The sequence below is a fragment of the Notolepis coatsorum genome (assembly GCF_963971535.1).
Source record: "Notolepis coatsorum genome assembly, chromosome: 7".
NCBI classification, from domain to species: domain Eukaryota; kingdom Metazoa; phylum Chordata; class Actinopteri; order Aulopiformes; family Paralepididae; genus Notolepis; species Notolepis coatsorum.
Window position 1 is genome coordinate 176,230,577 of NC_140171.1, and position 22,833 is coordinate 176,253,409.

Consider the following 22,833-nt stretch of genomic DNA (forward strand, 5'->3'; position numbering starts at 1 on the left):
ACAGTAGGGGAAAGTGCGCAACAACCAGGAAGGGGGTTGGGAATTGGCATAACGACTAACAGTGGGATGGGAGAAAAATCGGGAAAAAAAACCCACTCTCGAGCCTCTACCTCCGTCAATCATTTGGCGATCTGGAGAATGATTGGACAGGGTTGTAACCAGTGAGTAGGGCTTTCCAATGGTACCCCACGTCTCATGTCTGGTCATTGTTAGCATGGTGTTATTGTTATTCACCATCAAAGATGAAAAAAGAAAATGTATATTCTCCTTTTGGTTCATCACAATTTACTCAAGCCTGGTAACGGACACAATATACTGGGAATACATTCCCTGAGATCCATAGATGTCCCTAGATACATGCAAATCTACCTTGTAGAAGTGGAGCAAAGAGGTTAAGCTAGCGTGAAGCCAGTGGAACCATATTAAATTAGAGATGGTGAGGAGATGGTTACCAAACATATTATACTAGTTTACAGAGAAAGGGGTTAAATGTTGTTTCAAATTTAAACTTTATTTTCCTCAAAACACCTCTCAATCTGTAGTCCTCAAATATAAGACTTTTTCAAGTATCATTTTTGGTCTCATATTCGGCCGAATACTAGTTTGACGTTTCCATGTTCCTAGCCCTGATGTTAATATCTGGTGTGTGTGTCCAGATGTTCAGGCAGGTGTTTGAGGAGGGTCTGCAGCTGCAGAAGGCTCGTCTCCGGGAGCAGCGGGTCGACGCCCAGGAGCAGCGTCTGGAGCACCAGAGACGGCACCAGGACCAGATCGACTCCATGGAGAGCTACTACAAGGACCAGGTGGGAGAGACATCAAGCTTTTCAATTTGATATAAGACCCTCATCATTTCCAATCCTCCTCATGTCCTGAGTTTAGGCATTTCACTGATCGAGGGATGAAAGAGTCTTTATACCTATTCAGGTGTCTTCCCCTGTTTTTAATGCACCCTGTAGCTTACACCTGGTGGGAGCGGGTTGTATTCTGAATACGCCTTCATTGCTGTCTGAACCAGTCTGTTTATTTGTGATTTTAACTGAACTGATATGTTGCCAAACCCAAGCTGAGATTCCATAACATAATGTACTCTGATCAAATAAAAAGGTCAGCTTCTGTCCAACCCTAAACACCCCGAGTCTGTGCACCAAGTAGAGTAGCTGTTGTCTATGGAACATGATTGTTAATGTTTATTTAAAAAAAGAACCTTGTATAGATCTAATTATTATTATTATTTTTATTCCAGTTTTCATTACTGACTGAAACACTTGCACAAGAAAGGCAGGACATCCAGGTCCGGAAGAAGGCCCACGAAAAGGTAATCTGTCATCACATGTGTTTAATAAAAGGCCACGCAGAGCTCCTCACGTGTGTTAAAGCATGTCATGTGTGTCTGTCTGTCTGTCCGTGTCCCCTGGTCACGTGTGTTAAAGCGTGTCATGTGTCTGTCCGTGTCCCCTGGTCACGTGTGTTAAAGCATGTCATGTGTGTGTCTGTGTCCCTGGTGCTGCAGGCTCTGTGTGTTAAAGCATGTCATGTGTGTGTCTGTGTCCCTGGTGCTGCAGGCTCTGTGTGTTAAAGCAGGTCATGTGTCTGTCTGTGTCCCTGGTGCTGCAGGCTCTGTGTGTTAAAGCAGGTCATGTGTCTGTCTGTCTGTCTGTCTGTGTCCCTGGTGCTGCAGGCTCTGTGTGTTAAAGCAGGTCATGTGTCTGTCTGTCTGTCTGTCTGTCTGTCTGTCTGTGTCCCTGGTGCTGCAGGCTCTGTGTGTTAAAGCATGTCATGTGTCTGTCTGTCTGTGTCCCTGGTGCTGCAGGCTCTGTGTGTTAAAGCGTGTCATGTGTCTGTCTGTCTGTCTGTCTGTGTCCCTGGTGCTGCAGGCTCTGTGTGTTAAAGCAGGTCATGTGTCTGTCTGTCTGTCTGTCTGTCTGTCTGTGTCCCTGGTGCTGCAGGCTCTGTGTGTTAAAGCAGGTCATGTGTCTGTCTGTGTCCCTGGTGCTGCAGGCTCTGTGTGTTAAAGCAGGTCATGTGTCTGTCTGTCTGTGTCCCTGGTGCTGCAGGCTCTGTGTGTTAAAGCGTGTCATGTGTCTGTCTGTGTCCCTGGTGCTGCAGGCTCTGTGTGTTAAAGCAGGTCATGTGTCTGTCTGTGTCCCTGGTGCTGCAGGCTCTGTGTGTTAAAGCAGGTCATGTGTCTGTCTGTCTGTGTCCCTGGTGCTGCAGGCTCTGTGTGTTAAAGCAGGTCATGTGTCTGTCTGTCTGTGTCCCTGGTGCTGCAGGCTCTGTGTGTTAAAGCGTGTCATGTGTCTGTCTGTGTCCCTGGTGCTGCAGGCTCTGTGTGTTAAAGCAGGTCATGTGTCTGTCTGTCTGTGTCCCTGGTGCTGCAGGCTCTGTGTGTTAAAGCGTGTCATGTGTCTGTCTGTGTCCCTGGTGCTGCAGGCTCTGTGTGTTAAAGCAGGTCATGTGTCTGTCTGTCTGTGTCCCTGGTGCTGCAGGCTCTGTGTGTTAAAGCGTGTCATGTGTCTGTCTGTGTCCCTGGTGCTGCAGGCTCTGTGTGTTAAAGCAGGTCATGTGTCTGTCTGTCTGTGTCCCTGGTGCTGCAGGCTCTGTGTGTTAAAGCGTGTCATGTGTCTGTCTGTCTGTGTCCCTGGTGCTGCAGGCTCTGCTGAAGATGAAGCGCGAGCTGCGGTCCAGGATGGAGCGTGAGATCAGTGATCTGCAGGAGATCATCGTCCAGAACGACCAGGACGACCACTTCAGGGACCTGGACGTCCAGCGGCTCCGGGGACGCCTCCAGCGGGCTTCTTACACCGGCCCTCTGCACTGACCCGGTCTGCACCGACCCGGACAGAACCAAGACAGAGGGCCGCTCCAACACCGGCTGTCTGAGGGCATTAACACCACGGGCAGGCGATGCGACCACATCATCGTACTGCATCGTCTTGCAACTACACAGGGAGAGAAAACTGGAGTTTAAACCTCAATGTCACCCATAACTAGCAGATTCACTCTGTAGCCAGCTATGAACAGATCAAATGTGGTCACTCAGCCAAGCTACCATTTTCTTGTTTGATTTGAACCATTAGAAACTAAGATTAACCACTAGATGGCAGCATACATGTTTACAAATCTAGTGTCACACAGATGTACTGCTGTCCTAGTGACACAGCTTCTAACGAGCAACCTATTTGGACTTGATACAATCTCTTCAGCCAACGAAACGACAGAGCAAGTGTTTAACATGGAGCTGAATGCGCCTGTGTGCTGATCAGTAGCTAATAGCTGCTCTTCCTCTCAGCTCAGCTGCTGAACATGGACTCAGTGACACTGTGGACCAAGTCCTCCCGATTTGCCTTTTTATTATTTTAACTTTAATGATTACTGGTATTTAAGAATGTAAAAAAAACTCTGTTGTCAGATTGTGTGCTGTAAAAAAATCGGATGCAACACTAATAATGGGAATGAATCTATGAATGTCATACACTAGGATGAGATTATAACTTTTTTTAATCCAATGTTTTTTTAATTTTAATTTTAATTTTCTTTATGCTGGATATGTCTGTACGACAATGTGTCTGTTGGGTTTTATTAACCTAACCTGTACGACAATATGTCTGTTTTATTAACCTAACCTGGTGCTGTGCTTTTTTATCACTAGAGGGGCGATGATAATCACATTTCTCGTAACTTTCCTTGGAAATTTGCCACTTTTCCCTTCTTGATTATATGAATTATAGTAATTAACCAAGTGTGTTCAGATGAATAGGTTTTCAGATGTAAAGAAACAGTTGTAATAGGATTACATGACCAAAGAATCAACTGCATCGATTTGAAAATGTTAGAATCGATTATAATCGAAATAAAAAAATTAATTTTATTTACCTATAGTCCATTCCTGCTGAATGAATCAGTTCCCCCAGCCACATTTGTGTATTAAAAATGTTGGGGCGAATTAACTGATAGAAAATGTATCGAATCGAATCGTGGTCAAATGAAGAGATTTCATGATGCATTGAATCGTTGCCTGAAGAATCGTAATAGAATGTAATCGTTGTGAGGTCGCATCGTCGCACCCCTACAAGCAACCACTTCTTCCATTATATTATTGTGAGGTCGCATCGTCACACCCCTACAAACAACCACTTCTTCCATCGTCACACCCCTACAAACAACCACTTCTTCCATCGTCACACCCCTACAAACAAGCACTTCTTCCATCGTCACACCCCTACAAACAACCACTTCTTCCATCGTCACACCCCTACAAACAACCACTTCTTCCATCGTCACACCCCTACAAACAACCACTTCTTCCATCGTCACACCCCTACAAACAACCACTTCTTCCATCGTCACACCCCTACAAACAAGCACTTCTTCCATCGTCACACCCCTACAAACAACCACTTCTTCCATCGTCACACCCCTACAAACAACCACTTCTTCCATCGTCACACCCCTACAAACAACCACTTCTTCCATCGTCACACCCCTACAAACAACCACTTCTTCCATCGTCACACCCCTACAAACAACCACTTCTTCCATCGTCACACCCCTACAAACAACCACTTCTTCCATCGTCGCACCCCTACAAGCAACCACTTCTTCCATTATATTATTGTGAGGTCGCATCGTCACACCCCTACAAACAACCACTTCTTCCATCGTCACACCCCTACAAACAAGCACTTCTTCCATCGTCACACCCCTACAAACAACCACTTCTTCCATCGTCACACCCCTACAAACAAGCACTTCTTCCATCGTCACACCCCTACAAACAACCACTTCTTCCATCGTCACACCCCTACAAACAACCACTTCTTCCATCGTCACACCCCTACAAACAACCACTTCTTCCATCGTCACACCCCTACAAACAACCACTTCTTCCATCGTCACACCCCTACAAACAACCACTTCTTCCATCGTCACACCCCTACAAACAACCACTTCTTCCATCGTCACACCCCTACAAACAACCACTTCTTCCATCGTCACACCCCTACAAACAACCACTTCTTCCATCGTCACACCCCTACAAACAACCACTTCTTCCATCGTCACACCCCTACAAACAACCACTTCTTCCATCGTCACACCCCTACAAACAACCACTTCTTCCATTATATTATTGTCACAAACCGGCCGTACGGCCGCGACAAAGAGGGAGACGCAGACAACCAACGTCGATTAACAAACTGTGTATTTAACTACTATAGACAAGACAAGGAAACACTTTCTAAATTAAACCAACAGTGATGTGTGAGTTTCAGTGACATCAGTAGTGTGAGTGAGTGTCGGTGTAAGGTTGTATAATGCACACAGAGATCAAAGGCATCAAATCAAACTAACGGCGTCCCATAAGGAGAGCGTCCAGCATAGGGACCACCATGACCTCTGACCTCCAGAACCTGTCAACACCATGACCTCTGACCTCCAGAACCTGTCAACACCATGACCTCTGACCTCCAGAACCTGTCAACACCATGACCTCTGACCTCCAGAACCTGTCAACACCCCGGGCCCTGACCTCCAGAACCTGTCAACACTCCGGGCCCTGACCTCCAGAACCTGTCAACACCATGACCTCTGACCTCCAGAACCTGTCAACACCATGACCCCTGACCTCCAGAACCTGTCAACACTCCGGGCCCTGACCTCCAGAACCTGTCAACACCATGACCTCTGACCTCCAGAACCTGTCAACACCCCGGGCCCTGACCTCCAGAACCTGTCAACACCATGACCTCTGACCTCCAGAACCTGTCAACACTCCGGGCCCTGACCCTCCAGAACCTGTCAACACCATGACCTCTGACCTCCAGAACCTGTCAACACTCCGGGCCCTGACCTCCAGAACCTGTCAACACCATGACCTCTGACCTCCAGAACCTGTCAACACTCCGGGCCCTGACCTCCAGAACCTGTCAACACCATGACCTCTGACCTCCAGAACCTGTCAACACTCCGGGCCCTGACCTCCAGAACCTGTCAACACCATGACCTCTGACCTCCAGAACCTGTCAACACCATGACCTCTGACCTCCAGAACCTGTCAACACTCCGGGCCCTGACCTCCAGAACCTGTCAACACCATGACCTCTGACCTCCAGAACCTGTCAACACTCCGGGCCCTGACCTCCAGAACCTGTCAACACCATGACCTCTGACCTCCAGAACCTGTCAACACCATGACCTCTGACCTCCAGAACCTGTCAACACCATGACCTCTGACCTCCAGAACCTGTCAACACCATGACCTCTGACCTCCAGAACCTGTCAACACCATGACCTCTGACCTCCAGAACCTGTCAACACCCCGGGCCCTGACCTCCAGAACCTGTCAACACCATGACCTCTGACCTCCAGAACCTGTCAACACTCCGGGCCCTGACCCTCCAGAACCTGTCAACACCATGACCTCTGACCTCCAGAACCTGTCAACACCATGACCTCTGACCTCCAGAACCTGTCAACACCCCGGGCCCTGACCCTCCAGAACCTGTCAACACCCCGGGCCCTAACCTCAAGAACCTGTCAACACCATGACCTCTGACCTCCAGAACCTGTCAACACCCCGGGCCCTGACCCTCCACATCTGACCCCCTGGTCCTGCAGCGTACTGTTCCTCCACATCTGACCCCCTGGTCCTGCAGCGTACTGTTCCTCCACATCTGACCCCCTGGTCCTGCAGCGTACTGTTCCTCCACATCTGACCCCCTGGTCCTGCAGCGTACTGTTCCTCCACATCTGACCCCCTGGTCCTGCAGCGTACTGTTCCTCCACATCTGACCACCTGGTCCTGCAGCGTACTGTTCCTCCACATCTGGTCCTGCAGCGTACTGTTCCTCCACATCTGGTCCTGCAGCGTACTGTTCCTCCACATCTGACCACCTGGTCCTGCAGCGTACTGTTCCTCCACATCTGGTCCTGCAGCGTACTGTTCCTCCACATCTGACCATCTGGTCCTGCAGCGTACTGTTCCTCCACATCTGGTCCTGCAGCGTACTGTTCCTCCACATCTGACCACCTGGTCCTGCAGCGTACTGTTCCTCCACATCTGACCACCTGGTCCTGCAGCGTACTGTTCCTCCACATCTCACCACCTGGTCCTGCAGCGTACTGTTCCTCCACATCTGGTCCTGCAGCGTACTGTTCCTCCACATCTGACCACCTGGTCCTGCAGCGTACTGTTCCTCCACATCTGACCCCCTGGTCCTGCAGCGTACTGTTCCTCCACATCTGACCCCCTGGTCCTGCAGCGTACTGTTCCTCCACATCTGACCACCTGGTCCTGCAGCGTACTGTTCCTCCACATCTGACCACCTGGTCCTGCAGCGTACTGTTCCTCCACATCTGACCACCTGGTCCTGCAGCGTACTGTTCCTCCACATCTGACCCCCCGGTCCTGCAGCGTACTGTTCCTCCACATCTGACCCCCTGGTCCTGCAGCGTACTGTTCCTCCACATCTCACCACCTGGTCCTGCAGCGTACTGTTCCTCCACATCTGACCCCCTGGTCCTGCAGCGTACTGTTCCTCCACATCTGACCACCCGGTCCTGCAGCGTACTGTTCCTCCACCACCTGGTCCTGCAGCGTACTGTTCCTCCACATCTGGTCCTGCAGCGTACTGTTCCTCCACATCTCACCACCTGGTCCTGCAGCGTACTGTTCCTCCACATCTGACCCCCTGGTCCTGCAGCGTACTGTTCCTCCACATCTCACCACCTGGTCCTGCAGCGTACTGTTCCTCCACATCTGACCCCCCGGTCCTGCAGCGTACTGTTCCTCCACATCTGACCCCCCGGTCCTGCAGCGTACTGTTCCTCCACATCTGACCCCCTGGTCCTGCAGCGTACTGTTCCTCCACATCTGACCACCTGGTCCTGCAGCGTACTGTTCCTCCACATCTGACCCCCCGGTCCTGCAGCGTACTGTTCCTCCACATCTGACCCCCTGGTCCTGCAGCGTACTGTTCCTCCACATCTGACCACCTGGTCCTGCAGCGTACTGTTCCTCCACATCTGACCACCTGGTCCTGCAGCGTACTGTTCCTCCACATCTGACCCCCCGGTCCTGCAGCGTACTGTTCCTCCACATCTGACCACCTGGTCCTGCAGCGTACTGTTCCTCCACATCTCACCACCCGGTCCTGCAGCGTACTGTTCCTCCACATCTCACCACCTGGTCCTGCAGCGTACTGTTCCTCCACATCTCACCACCTGGTCCTGCAGCGTACTGTTCCTCCACATCTCACCACCTGGTCCTGCAGCGTACTGTTCCTCCACATCTGGTCCTGCAGCGTACTGTTCCTCCACATCTGGTCCTGCAGCGTAATGTTCCTCCACATCTCACCACCTGGTCCTGCAGCGTACTGTTCCTCCACATCTGACCCCCTGGTCCTGCAGCGTACTGTTCCTCCACATCTGGTCCTGCAGCGTACTGTTCCTCCACATCTGACCACCTGGTCCTGCAGCGTACTGTTCCTCCACATCTGACCCCCTGGTCCTGCAGCGTACTGTTCCTCCACCACCTGGTCCTGCAGCGTACTGTTCCTCCACATCTGGTCCTGCAGCGTACTGTTCCTCCACATCTGACCCCCCGGTCCTGCAGCGTACTGTTCCTCCACATCTGACCACCTGGTCCTGCAGCGTACTGTTCCTCCACATATGACCACCTGGTCCTGCAGCGTACTGTTCCTCCACATCTGACCCCCTGGTCCTGCAGCGTACTGTTCCTCCACATCTGACCACCTGGTCCTGCAGCGTACTGTTCTTCCACATCTGACCCCCTGGTCCTGCAGCGTACTGTTCCTTCACATCTGACCACCCGCCAGTGGCCGCCACACTCGCTCACTGCCGAACGTCGGGACCAAGTGGAAGCGGAGAGCCATAAGAGCGGCCGCGCCCGGGCTGGTCGGGGGTCTGCCCGGACTGATGGGTACACCGGGGCCGGAGGTCCTCCTCACCAGTGAGGGGCGCTCAACGGCCTCCGGGCGGCTCGCACTCGGCAAAGCACCCTCCCGCCATGATCGCTGGTGGAGCCCCAAAGGGCTTCTTTGATCTCGCCGGAGATGCCATCCCAAGGAGAAGAAAAAAGGAGAGCAAAAAAAACAAAGAATTTTCAGACTGCAGAGCGCATGTAGCCACACTTTCGAATGAAAGACTCGGGAAGGATGAGTACGGCCTCGCGTCACGGTTATATACGTGACCGTAAGTGGGCGTGGCCAGGTAGATGTAAGGTGCATGAGAAATACTTTCAATGTATACAATATGTATAAACGAGCTAGTCCAATATAGCGAGCAGAACGCTAGGCTAGAACGAAATATAACTGCTTCCATTCAATTGTGCTAAGCTAGGCTAGTTTGCTACCAGATAGCTTTCTACTGAATACACAGAGGGGGAAATTGGTATCTATCTTCTTGTCTGACTCCGAAGGTCGCTCATTGGACGGTAAGCGGGAATACTTTCCCCAAGGTGGTTGTCCTTCCGCGTTCGGTTTACGCGGCCTGATTGGCCACTGACGCTTCTCTCAGCGCCCAATCGCGTTAGCCCTACTATCGCCTAACTACTCTCTCAATATACTCACTCAATATACTAAAACTAACTCACTCAACTCACTATCACTCAACTCGCTACCGCCGTGCACAATATACTAAAACTGCTACCGCCGTGCACAATATACTAAAACTAACTAACTATCGCCTAACTCGCTACCGCCGTGCACAATATACTAAAACTGCTACCGCCGTGCACAATATACTAAAACTAACTAACTATCGCCTAACTCGCTACCGCCGTGCACAATATACTAAAACTGCTACCGCCGTGCACAATATACTAAAACTAACTAACTATCGCCTAACTCGCTACCGCCGTGCACAATATACTAAAACTGCTACCGCCGTGCACAATATACTAAAACTAACTAACTATCGCCTAACTCGCTACCGCCATGCACAATATACTAAAACTGCTACCGCCGTGCACAATATACTAAAACTAACTAACTATCGCCTAACTCGCTACCGCCGTGCACAATATACTAAAACTAACTATCGCCTAACTCGCTACCGCCGTGCACAATATACTAAAACTAACTAACTATCGCCTAACTCGCTACCGCCGTGCACAATATACTAAAACTAACTAACTATCGCCTAACTCGCTACCGCCGTGCACAATATACTAAAACTAACTAACTATCGCCTAACTCGCTACCGCCGTGCACAATATACTAAAACGAACTAACTATCGCCTAACTCGCTACCGCCGTGCACAATATACTAACTCAATAGCTACCGTGCTGGAAGATGGACTCGCTACCGCCGTGCACAAATTTGTCGCCACCTGTCAATCTGTTCTGTTATTAGCCTACACCAAGGTCCCTGATGGAAATAAGTTGATATAGACTTTATTCTGTCAACCTTGACAATGTGCTATTGATGTAGACTAATCAAAGTATTTTTAAATGCTTTATGTCTAATAAACTAGACTAAATATAGCCTATAGAACAGATTTTTACAGCCTAACGTTAATATAGAGAGATGAAAACAATACGTTATTTATATATTGATGTGATGTCGATTGATATGAATAACGAGTTACGTTAATATAGAGAGATGAAAACAATACGAGGAAATGGGCTACGTTAATATAGAGAGATGAAAACAATACGAGGAAATGGGCTACGTTAATATAGAGAGATGAAAACAATACGAGGAAATGGGCTACGTTAATATAGAGAGATGAAAACAATACGAGGAAATGGGCGAGGACTTGGGCTGTGGAACTGAAAGCTAGGCGCAACGCGATTGGGCGCTGAGAGAAGCGTCAGTGGCCAATCGGGCTGCGCAAACCGAACGCAGAAGGACAACCACCTTGGGGAAAGTATTCACGCGGACGGCAAGCACATTTCCCATAATGTGTTTGTGTTCCTTTAAGTAAGGGAGCATTTGAATGCCCTTGATCCCTTATTTGTCCCCCCTTCCACGAAAGGTATAAAATACAAGCTAGCACAAGTTAGCTTTTGCACAATCCAATGCTCCAAAACAAGCGCACTGAATCCACACAGAATCAAACAAGAGTACGATAGATAGAATAGTTTATTGATTTAGAATGGAATAACACATATACATTTGAACACAAGATGAACAGGTATCACCATTTACCAATAGGATTAAAATAAACACAATAAAGCCATAGGCTTGTTTCCATTGTGGTCCTTCATCATTGGTGTCCGTGGATTTATGTACTGGTGTGTGGACGTGGGTGTTTGTAGTGTCTGCATGTCAGGATGTGTGGTATAAAAAGAAAAGAAAACATGGTCAGAGTCTGTGGATACGCATGGGTGAACACAGGGAGGGGGGGTAGGGGCGATATATTGCATACAACTTACAATAAAATGTTTCAACTGTGCAATACCAATAATACATGCATACATACATTAATATTCCATTTTATAGACTGATTGATTGATTGAATAGTTTATTGATTTAGAATGGAAAATCACACATAATACATTTGATCACAATATGAAACAGGTATACATTTCTCCATTTACCAATAGGATTCCAATAAACACAATAAAGCCATAGGCTTGTTTCCATTGTGGTCCTTCATCATTGGTGTCAGTGGATTTATGTACTGGTGTGTGGACGTGGGTGTTTGTAGTGTCTGTATGTCAGGATGTGTGGTATAAAAACAAAAAAATACATACAATAATATTCCATTTTATAGACTATAAAAGAATAAAAAAGGAATAACACATTAAAAACCCTTTGTTCACTACTCCCAGCTTCTGCTACTTATGATGACAATAAAAGGAATAACACATATTAGAAACCCTTTGGTCACTACTCCCACCTTCTGCTACTTATAGTTGATAGCTTACAATCTTGCATATAAAAGAGTAGCCTTTATTAAGTTTTGATACTTTAGTTTCTTTATTTAAAGTAAATTCTTAGTTTGGTCACATGCTGCAACATTTAAAGGCCATCAAGTTAAATAAAGGCCATCAAATAAATAAAAACGTAATATTGCAAATATTTAGATTCATTCTAAGGGTCATTCGGTTGCCTTGCCCCTCTTCCCTTGCAGAGAACCAGAAGGGTGACTTGTTGTACATCAGGAACTTGGTCACCAGAGGGCGCTCACTAAAGGGGAGGGGAGGAGGGAACGTGCTCATTTGAACACAGCCCAGATGCACCTGTGGCCACAGTGGGGTGATTAGAGCACCTGTGTGTGAGTTGATTAGAGGCCTGCATGGCCAGGCTGCTGGCTCCCAGGGCGTGTGGACAGTACTGTCAGTATCCAGCAGCCTGAGAGATGGACGCAGGCTTCGAGGACCTGGAACTGAGAGAGGCGCAGAGGGAATATTTGGACTTCCTGGATGATGATGTATAGTATCGGTTTGATGTCAAACTTAACATAATATAATCACAAGTTATAAAGGGTTTAATTCCAAAAGGACACAGTATGTAGCAATTTTGGATAGCCCCTGTGTGGCTTTGGAGATGGTGTTTTGGAACTTGGATGGACATTATTCAAAAACCACTAGCTCCATGGTCCATTACCTTGCTGTTAAATGACTATTTGAGTTTTGTTGTGGCAGTTTTCATGAATCATGATCTTAGGTTTTCCACAATCAACTTTTGTGGCATAATTCTCTGCTGGTAACGGCCGTGCCTGGCCTCCTGGTGGAAAGGGCACATGGGCAGGTCAGGACATTTCAAAGTAAAAAAGAAAGTGACTCAGTAGATGACCCACCAGGCTTTTATTTTTGAGACGGTCTTCTATCTGACATCTGTGTGAAAACTCTCAGCCTAGTATTATGCCACAAAAGTTAATAATGTAGGAAAACTATCATATCTTAATCATGTAAGTGAAACTAACCTACCTGGCAGGAAAAGCATTACATGGCAAAGAGTATGGAATGAGCTAGATACCTGCTGAATTCTTATCTGAAGGCCCCTTTACCAAATTGTTTAGGCATCTAGGGAGGGAATGCTAACCGAATCTCAGCCGAACTCTTGACGCGTCTATTGCAGATATAAAACATTATTGATCATCGACTAATTAGATGGGTTTACTTGTTATCCATCACTATGAAATTATATCCGAGAACCGCTTCCCAGAACTTTGATTTCTCAGAAATGTAAGATGCCACAAGAGAGAATTCCAGATTTGGCCTAGTAGGTTCAATAATCAATTAGGATAAATTAACATGGTTAAGGGCGGTCAGGTGGCGTAGCGGAGATTGCGCTTGTCACCAATGCAAGAGGCTGCGGTCTCGACTCCCGGAGTCAGCATTGCCTCTGGCTTGGGCTGATCACTATACTAACTCGTTTGGCTGGGTTAGGGGGAGGGAAGTCGTGGGTGGTAATCTGGCGTTGTGGACAGCGTCGCCTACAGGTCAGGTCTGGGTGCTTGCTCACCGGAGGCAGGACTTGAGGAAGGCAGCGTGACCTCCCACGCGTTACACTTCACCAATGAGAGCCCTCGCTGCCAGGTGAGAAGAGAGCCACTGGCTGTCGCCGCACGTGTCGGAGGAAGCATGCGGATACTTCAGGGTTCCCTTGTACCGACCAGTAGGAGAACATGCGCACAACAACCAGGGAGGGGGGAGGGGGGGGGGGGGGGGGGAATTGGCATAACAACTAAATTGGGACGGGGAGAAAACAGAGAAAAAATCGGGAGATCGAGAGATACTAAAAAATATAAAATTAACATGGTTGGGCGCCCCAGTGGCGAACCACAGCCGCGACACGGCCGACCCGGGTTCGACTCCCGAACCCGTCGTTATTTGCCGAATGTCTTCCCCCCACTGTCTCCCATTCCTCCTCTGTCTCTCCCTACTGGACTGCCCAGTAGAAATAAAGCGATAAAACACCAAAAAAAAATCTTAAAAAAAAAGATAAAAAAATTAACATGGTTAATTTATAATAATCCGTTCAATATTGGAATAAAGAGAGTAAATCTGCTACCTTATAAATAGAGCATCAGCAGAAGAGGGTCTTTAGACTCAACACAGTGATTTAATTATTAGGCCCTAAATCAACCCTTGGTGCAAGGAATTTCAAATACCTTTGCACAAAGATATCTAAGATTTATTTTCATTGTTGAAGCTTTATAATACTTGTATATAATAATGTATTATTAAATAACATGAACTGAAACGTATTTGCCCCGGGCTGCTTCTGTTGTTTCCACGGCAGCTGGACCAAGGTGTGTACCATGAGAAGGTCAGGAGCATGGTGTCGGAGAACAGCTGTCGTCTCATTATAAACATCAATGATCTGCGACGCAGGAATGACAAGCGGGCCAAGGCGTGAGTAGCACTATACCCCTAACCCAACAGCAATGCTAGGGGCCAAGGCGTGAGTAGCACTATACCCCTAACCCAACAGCAATGCTATGGGCCAAGGCGTGAGTAGCATTATAACCCTAACCCAACAGCAATGCTATGGGCCAAGGCGTGAGTAGCATTATAACCCTAACCCAACAGCAATGCTAGGGGCCAAGGCGTGAGTAGCACTATACCCCTAACCCAACAGCAATTCTAGGGGCCAAGGCGTGAGTAGCGTTATACCCCTAACCCAACAGCAATTCTAGGGGCCAATGCGTGAGTAGCATTATAACCAGGGCTTGACATTAACACCTGACCACTGGCCAAATGCTGGTAGAATTCGGCTGTGGCCGGTAACTCTGTCATGCTACCGGCCACAGTGGCCGGTGACTTTTTTTTCTATGAAAAAAAAACATTGTAGTCTACAAAAGGCATCGGCAATAATTAAGTCAATCCAAGTGATACTACATAATACTACAACTCTCACAACAATTCGGAAAAGTGCATTACCGGCCAGATCCTGGTAGTGGTGCTATCTCGAGAATGGAGTATTCCTTGTTTTCAGACCAGATGTTAATTTTTCATTCAGGCCTACTTTTTCTGTTAGTGTGAAGCTATGCCTTCATCAGATCGCATGGAATACCTTTTGCGACGCCGAATTCAGTATGCAGTAAAGGAATATAGCATCAGCCAATGGACATATCGATCTACCAGATGGTGATCAATTACTGGGAAATCCTTTTTGGGATCCAACCGGCCACAGGTAAGAACGATTTCATGCTGATCAGGCCTTGTTAGCATAGCCAACCAGCCGATGAATGAATGAAAACTTTATTTAACAGATTGCAGAATGGGTACAATACAGTACGGCTCAATACACACAATTGTTAATGGGATGCAGACCAGAGAAAGACGTTTGTCTTGTTTACATCAGGGTCCCCCATTTTCAATTTATAGTGACATTTATGACATACACAACATACATGACATCATGACACATCAGTGTATGATGCTACAATAACGAATGCAGTTATTGGTAATCAATAATCAGAAACGACGTCCCCCGCCCCCCCCCTTTCATGCATTCATGGTGGAACATGATACTGATCATATGCATTTTGATTTTAAACCTATTCATCATCACGCTATAAAATGGGAACGTATTGATGAGAAAATTATTTAGTGTGGTGATTTTTGGCTGGTGAAAATGCTGAGTGGCTAGTGACTTTGGAAAACCACTAGCCACAGTGGCTAGTGAGCCAAAAAGTTAATGTCAAGCCCTGATTATAACCCTAACCCAACAGCAATGCTAGGGGCCAAGGCGTGAGTAGCACTATAACCCTAACCCAACAGCAATTCTAGGGGCCAATGCGTGAGTAGCACTATAACCCTAACCCAACAGCAATGCTAGGGGCCAATGCGTGAGTAGCACTATAGCCCTAACCCAACAGCAATGCTAGGGGCCAGTGCGTGAGTAGCACTATACCCCTAACCCAACAGCAATGCTAGGGGCCAATGCGTGAGTAGCATTATAACCCTAACCCAACAGCAAGGCGTGACTAGCACTATAACCCTAACCCAACAGCAATGCTAGCGGCCCGTATCCACTTCCATTCATTTGTGCTAAGAAGAGAAGATGGTGTGCATTTCCGATAATGTTGGCATGTCTCTTAATGTCCACATTAATGCGCACTTGACCTGAGTTGATGAATGTACACATTTTCCCATGTGACCATACCAGTAACCATTGCCCATCCCTAGCTGTGTTATACCAGTAACCATTGCCCATCCCTAGCTGTGTTATACCAGTAACCATTGCCCATCCCTAGCTGTGTTATACCAGTAACCATTGCCCATCCCTAGCTGTGTTATACCAGTAACCATTGCCCATCCCTAGCTGTGTTATACCAGTAACCATTGCCCATCCCTAGCTGTGTTGTACCAGTAACCATTGCCCATCCCTAGCTGTGTTATACCAGTAACCATTGCCCATCCCTAGCTGTGTTATACCAGTAACCATTGCCCATCCCTAGCTGTGTTATACCAGTAACCATTGCCCATCCCTAGCTGTGTTATACCAGTAACCATTGCCCATCCCTAGCTGTGTTGTACCAGTAACCATTGCCCATCCCTAGCTGTGTTGTTGTGTGATTGTTTCTATCGCAGCTTGCTGAAGGATGCGTTCAGTGAACTCATTGCCTTCCAAAGAGCCCTGAAGGATCTGGTCGCCTCCATCGATGCCACCTTTGCCAAACAGTTTGACGAGTTCCATGTTGGTTTTGAGGGCAGCTTTGGGTCGAGGCACGTGAGCCCCCGCACCCTGTCTGCCCGTTACCTTGGAAACCTGGTCTGCGTGGAAGGGATCGTTACCAAATGTAAAGTATTTTTTTAGGCCATTGACCATTGTTGCTTTTCTCTCACTTGTCTTTTGTTTGATAACGTTGACCGTGACTAATATTTATAAACTTTTATCTATTTATTTTTCTCCTGTCTTCATTTGAAGGTTCACTAGTGAGGCCAAAGATCATGAGGAGCGTCCACTACTGTCCTGCCACAAAGAAGACCTTGGAGAGGAAGTACACCGACCTCACCTCCCTGGACGCCTTCCCGTCCAGCGCCATATATCCTACCAAGGTTGTTGTGTGTTGGAGGGGGGTTCCCGTCCAGCGCCATATATCCTACCAAGGTTGTTGTGTGTTGGAGGGGGGTTCCCGTCCAGCGCCATATATCCTACCAAGGTTGTTGTGTGTTGGAGGGGGGTTCCCGTCCAGCGCCATATATCCTACCAAGGTTGTTGTGTGGTTGTGTGTTGGAGGGGGGGTTCCCGTCCAGCGCCATATATCCTACCAAGGTTGTTGTGTGGTTGTGTGTTGGAGGGGGGTTTCCCACCCAGCGCCATATATCCTACCAAGGTTGTTGTGTGGTTGTGTGTTGGAGGGGGGTTTCCCGTCCAGCGCCATATATCCTACCAAGGTTGTTGTGTGGTTGTGTGTTGGAGGGGGGTTTCCCACCCAGCGCCATATATCCTACCAAGGTTGTTGTGTGTTGGAGGGGGGTTTCCCACCCAGCGCCATATATCCTACCAAGGTTGTTGTGTGGTTGTGTGTTGGAGGGGGGTTTCCCACCCAGCGCCATATATCCTACCAAGGTTGTTGTGTGGTTGTGTGTTGGAGGGGGGGTTTCCCACCCAGCGCCATATATCCTACCAAGGTTGTTGTGTGGTTGTGTGTTGGAGGGGGGGGGTTCCCATCCAGCGCCATATATCCTACCAAGGTTGTTGTGTGGTTGTGTGTTGGAGGGGGGGGTGGGGGTTTCCCACCCAGCGCCATATATCCTACCAAGGTTGTTGTGTGGTTGTGTGTTGAGGGGCGTTTCCCACCCAGCGCCATATATCCTACCAAGGTTGTTGTGTGGTTGTGTGTTGGAGTCCAAAACAACATGGGGATAGATGGTGTTTGTTCATTAACCCTTTCACTGCCACACGACAGAAGCATCCGCGGAGCTAATGATGCTAATGATGGAGCATCGCCGTCGGTTGTGTGGCAGGGAAAAGGTTAACCTTCTGTCGTGTGGCAGTGAAAGGGTTAATGTCTGGGCGCCCCTTCTGAGATGGTGATATACATCCTAAAGAAGGTGTGTACCAAATGTGGTGCTTTTATCGGCCGTGTAAATATTTGGTAATTTTCTTTGCTTAATTAATCCCCTCTACTACTAGAGCTCTGTTTCCACCTCTTGTGCTAAGCTAGGCTAGTGTGTAACAAGGATCTCTGTGCTGGATGCACAGATGACATTTATATGAATCTTCTTGTCTGAGTCTGGGGTAGATGGCGAATTAGTTCATATCACAAGTGTTCCTTTCAGGCGACCTTGCCTGGAGCAGAACGATCATTTTTAAAATGCCTTTATTTATACATGGCTTGTTGTACAAAGAACTACCTTCAGATCTTCATTTGATCTTTTCCCCCCCTTGCTGGTACACGGTCTGTCTCATCACTGTCTCATCTCTGTCTCATCACTGTCTCATCTCTGTCTCATCTCTGTCTCATCACTGTCTCATCTCTGTCTCATCACTGTCTCATCTCTGTCTCATCTGTCTCATCTCTGTCTCATCTCTGTCTCATCTCTGTCTCATCACTGTCTCATCACTGTCTCATCTCTGTCTCATCTGTCTCATCTCTGTCTCATCTCTGTCTCATCACTGTCTCATCACTGTCTCATCTCTGTCTCATCTCTGTCTCATCTCTGTCTCATCTCTGTCTCATCTCTGTCTCATCACTGTCTCATCTCTGTCTCATCACTGTCTCATCTCTGTCTCATCTCTGTCTCATCTCTGTCTCATCTCTGTCTCATCTCTGTCTCATCTCTGTCTCATCACTGTCTCATCTCTGTCTCATCTCTGTCTCATCTCTGTCTCATCTCTGTCTCATCACTGCCTCATCACTGTCTCATCACTGTCTCATCACTGTCTCATCACTGTCTCATCACTGTCTCATCTCTGTCTCATCACTGTCTCATCATCACTGTCTCTGTCTCATCTCTGTCTCATCACTGTCTCTGTGTCTCATCTCTGTCTCATCACTGTCTCTGTGTCTCATCTCTGTCTCATCTCTGTCTCTGTCTCATCTCTGTCTCATCTCTGTCTCATCTCTGTCTCATCACTGTCTCATCACTGTCTCTGTGTCTCATCACTGTCTCATCACTGTCTCTGTGTCTCATCTCTGTCTCATCTCTGTCTCTGTCTCATCTCTGTCTCATCTCTGTCTCATCTCTGTCTCATCTCTGTCTCATCTCTGTCTCATCACTGTCTCATCTGTCTCATCTCTGTCTCATCTCTGTCTCATCTCTGTCTCATCACTGTCTCATCACTGTCTCATCTCTGTCTCATCACTGTCTCATCACTGTCTCATCACTGTCTCATCTCTGTCTCATCACTGTCTCATCACTGTCTCATCACTGTCTCATCACTGTCTCATCACTGTCTCATCACTGTCTCATCATCTCTGTCTCATCTCTGTCTCATCTCTGTCTCATCACTGTCTCTCTGTCTCATCTCTGTCTCATCTCTGTCTCATCACTGTCTCTGTGTCTCATCTCTGTCTCATCACTGTCTCTGTCTCATCTCTGTCTCATCTCTGTCTCATCTCTGTCTCTGTCTCATCACTGTCTCTGTGTCTCATCTCTGTCTCATCACTGTCTCTGTGTCTCATCTCTGTCTCATCTCTGTCTCTGTCTCATCTCTGTCTCATCTCTGTCTCTGTCTCATCTCTGTCTCATCACTGTCTCATCACTGTCTCTGTGTCTCATCTCTGTCTCATCTCTGTCTCTGTCTCATCTCTGTCTCATCACTGTCTCATCACTGTCTCTGTGTCTCATCTCTGTCTCATCACTGTCTCATCACTGTCTCTGTGTCTCATCTCTGTCTCATCACTGTCTCTGTCTCATCTCTGTCTCATCACTGTCTCTGTCTCATCTCTGTCTCATCTCTGTCTCTGTCTCATCTCTGTCTCATCACTGTCTCATCACTGTCTCTGTGTCTCATCTCTGTCTCATCACTGTCTCATCACTGTCTCTGTGTCTCATCTCTGTCTCATCACTGTCATCTCTGTCTCATCTCTGTCTCATCTCTGTCTCATCTCTGTCTCATCTCTGTCTCATCTCTGTCTCATTACTGTCTCATCACTGTCTCTGTCTCATTACTGTCTCATCACTGTCTCTGTCTCATCTCTGTCTCTGTCTCATCTCTGTCTCATCACTGTCTCTGTCTCATCACTGTCTCATCACTGCCTCTGTCTGCCTCCAGGATGAGGAGAACAACCCCCTGGAGACAGAGTTCGGCCTCTGCGTCTACAAGGACCACCAGACTCTGACCGTGCAGGAGATGCCAGAGAAGGCCCCGGCTGGCCAGCTGCCGCGCTCCGTGGACATCATCGCCAACGACGACCTGGTGGACAAAGTGAAGCCGGGGGACCGCGTGCAGCTGGTGGGCGTGTACCGCTGCCTGCCGGCCAAGCAGGGGGGCTTCACCTCCGGCACCTTCAAGTGAGTGGAGGGGGCTTCACCTTCAGGTGAGTCGAGGGGGCTTCACCTCCGGCACCTTCAGGTGAGTCGAGGGGGCTTCACCTCCGGCACCTTCAGGTGAGTGGAGGGGGCGTGTACCGCTGCCTGCCGGCCAAGCAGGGGGGCTTCACCTCCGGCACCTTCAGGTGAGTTGAGGGGGCGTGTACCGCTGCCTGCCGGCCAAGCAGGGGGGCTTCACCTCCGGCACCTTCAGGTGAGTTGAGGGGGCGTGTACCGCTGCCTGCCGGCCAATCAGGGGGGCTTCACCTCCGGCACCTTCAGGTGAGTCGAGGGGGCTTCACCTCCGGCACCTTCAAGTGAGTGGAGGGGGCTTCACCTTCAGGTGAGTCGAGGGGGCTTCACCTGCGGCACCTTCAGGTGAGTTGAGGGGGCTTCACCTCCGGCACCTTCAAGTGAGTGGAGGGGGCTTCACCTTCAGGTGAGTCGAGGGGGCTTCACCTGCGGCACCTTCAGGTGAGTCGAGGGGGCTTCACCTCCGGCACTTTCAGGTGAGTTGAGGGGGCGTGTACCCTGTGGGGCATTTGAAGAATGACTGCAGCCCCTTGATGACACTAATTATTAAAGGGATAGTTGTGATTCTTTGGAACTCGCCTAGTCTCATTTCTTAATCAATGATGTTTAGAACTCTAGAAAGTGAGGGAAAGTCTTGTGTATAACTGATGATTGTTGTGTATAACTGATGCTTGTTGTGTATAACTGATGATGATTGTTGTGTATAACTGATGCTGCTTGTTGTGTATAACTGATGATGCTTGTTGTGTATAACTGATGCTGCTTGTTGTGTATAACTGATGATGCTTGTTGTGTATAACTGATGCTGCTTGTTGTGTATAACTGATGATGCTTGTTGTGTAACTGATGCTGCTTGTTGTGTATAACTGATGATGCTTGTTGTGTGTAACTGATGCTGCTTGTTGTGTAACTGATGATGCTTGTTGTGTATAACTGATGCTTCTTGTTGTGTATAACTGATGCTGCTTGTTGTGTATAACTGATGATGCTTGTTGTGTTAAACTGATGATGCTTGTTGTGTATAACTGATGCTGCTTGTTGTGTATAACTGATGCTGCTTGTTGTGTATAACTGATGCTTGTTGTGTATAACTGATGATGCTTGTTGTGTATAACTGATGCTTGTTGTGTATAACTGATGCTTGTTGTGTATAACTGATGCTTGTTGTGTATAACTGATGCTGCTTGTTGTGTATAACTGATGATGCTTGTTGTGTATAACTGATGCTTGTTGTGTATAACTGATGATGCTTGTTGTGTATAACTGATGCTGCTTGTTGTGTATAACTGATGCTTGTTGTGTATAACTGATGATGCTTGTTGTGTATAACTGATGATGCTTGTTGTGTATAACTGATGCTTGTTGTGTATAACTGATGATGCTTGTTGTGTATAACTGATGATGCTTGTTGTGTGTAACTGATGATGCTTGTTGTGTATAACTGATGATGCTTGTTGTGTATAACTGATGATGCTTGTTGTGTATAACTGATTGTTGTGTATAACTGATGCTTGTTGTGTATAACTGATTATGCTTGTTGTGTATAACTGATGATGCTTGTTGTGTATAACTGATGATGCTTGTTGTGTATAACTGATGCTGCTTGTTGTGTAACTGATGATGCTTGTTGTGTATAACTGATGCTGCTTGTTGTGTATAACTGATGCTGCTTGTTGTGTATAACTGATGATGCTTGTTGTGTATAACTGATGATGCTTGTTGTGTATAACTGATGATGCTTGTTGTGTATAACTGATGCTGCTTGTTGTGTATAACTGATGCTGCTTGTTTGTATAACTGATGCTGCTTGTTGTGTATAACTGATGATGCTTGTTTGTATAACTGATGCTGCTTGTTGTGTATAACTGATGATGCTTTTGTGTATAACTGATGATGCTTGTTGTGTATAACTGATGATGCTTGTTGTGTAACTGATGATGCTTGTTGTGTATAACTGATGCTGCTTGTTGTGTATAACTGATGCTGCTTGTTGTGTATAACTGATGCTGCTTGTTGTGTATAACTGATGCTGCTTGTTGTGTATAACTGATGCTGCTTGTTTGTATAACTGATGCTGCTTGTTGTGTGTAACTGATGATGCTTGTTGTGTGTAACTGATGATGCTTGTTGTGTATAACTGATGATGCTTGTTGTGTATAACTGATTATGCTTGTTGTGTATAACTGATGATGCTTGTTGTGTATAACTGATGATGCTTGTTGTGTATAACTGATGATGCTTGTTGTGTATAACTGATGCTGCTTGTTGTGTATAACTGATGCTTGTTGTGTATAACTGATGATTCTTGTTGTGTATAACTGATGATGCTTGTTGTGTATAACTGATGATGCTTGTTGTGTATAACTGATGCTTGTTGTGTATAACTGATGCTGCTTGT

At 47.4% G+C, this 22,833-nt stretch overlaps 2 protein-coding genes across 6 annotated transcripts in view; both read left to right on the forward strand.

Annotated features, from left to right (window-relative positions):
• LOC311231947 (centrosomal protein of 95 kDa-like) overlaps positions 1-3,807 on the forward strand; it is a 73,553-nt gene extending 69,746 nt beyond the window's left edge. For all 5 annotated transcript variants that reach the window (XM_084318585.1, XM_084318587.1, XM_084318586.1 and 2 more), the window contains exons 17-19: positions 657-803; positions 1,244-1,315; positions 2,651-3,807. In XM_084318585.1, coding sequence (XP_084174711.1) covers positions 657-803; positions 1,244-1,315; positions 2,651-2,818 — 387 coding nt within the window. In that variant the 3' untranslated portion in view covers positions 2,819-3,807. The remainder of the gene's footprint in view (positions 1-656; positions 804-1,243; positions 1,316-2,650) is intronic.
• An 8,518-nt stretch (positions 3,808-12,325) lies between these two features.
• The window catches only part of mcm3l (MCM3 minichromosome maintenance deficient 3, like), a gene marked incomplete at both ends in the record, with an annotated part of 93,546 nt that continues 83,038 nt past the window's right edge, over positions 12,326-22,833 (forward strand). The window contains 5 exons of the mRNA XM_084318469.1: positions 12,326-12,397; positions 14,215-14,327; positions 16,512-16,720; positions 16,849-16,979; positions 20,146-20,384. Of these exons, the coding sequence (XP_084174595.1) occupies positions 12,326-12,397; positions 14,215-14,327; positions 16,512-16,720; positions 16,849-16,979; positions 20,146-20,384 (764 nt within the window). The remainder of the gene's footprint in view (positions 12,398-14,214; positions 14,328-16,511; positions 16,721-16,848; positions 16,980-20,145; positions 20,385-22,833) is intronic.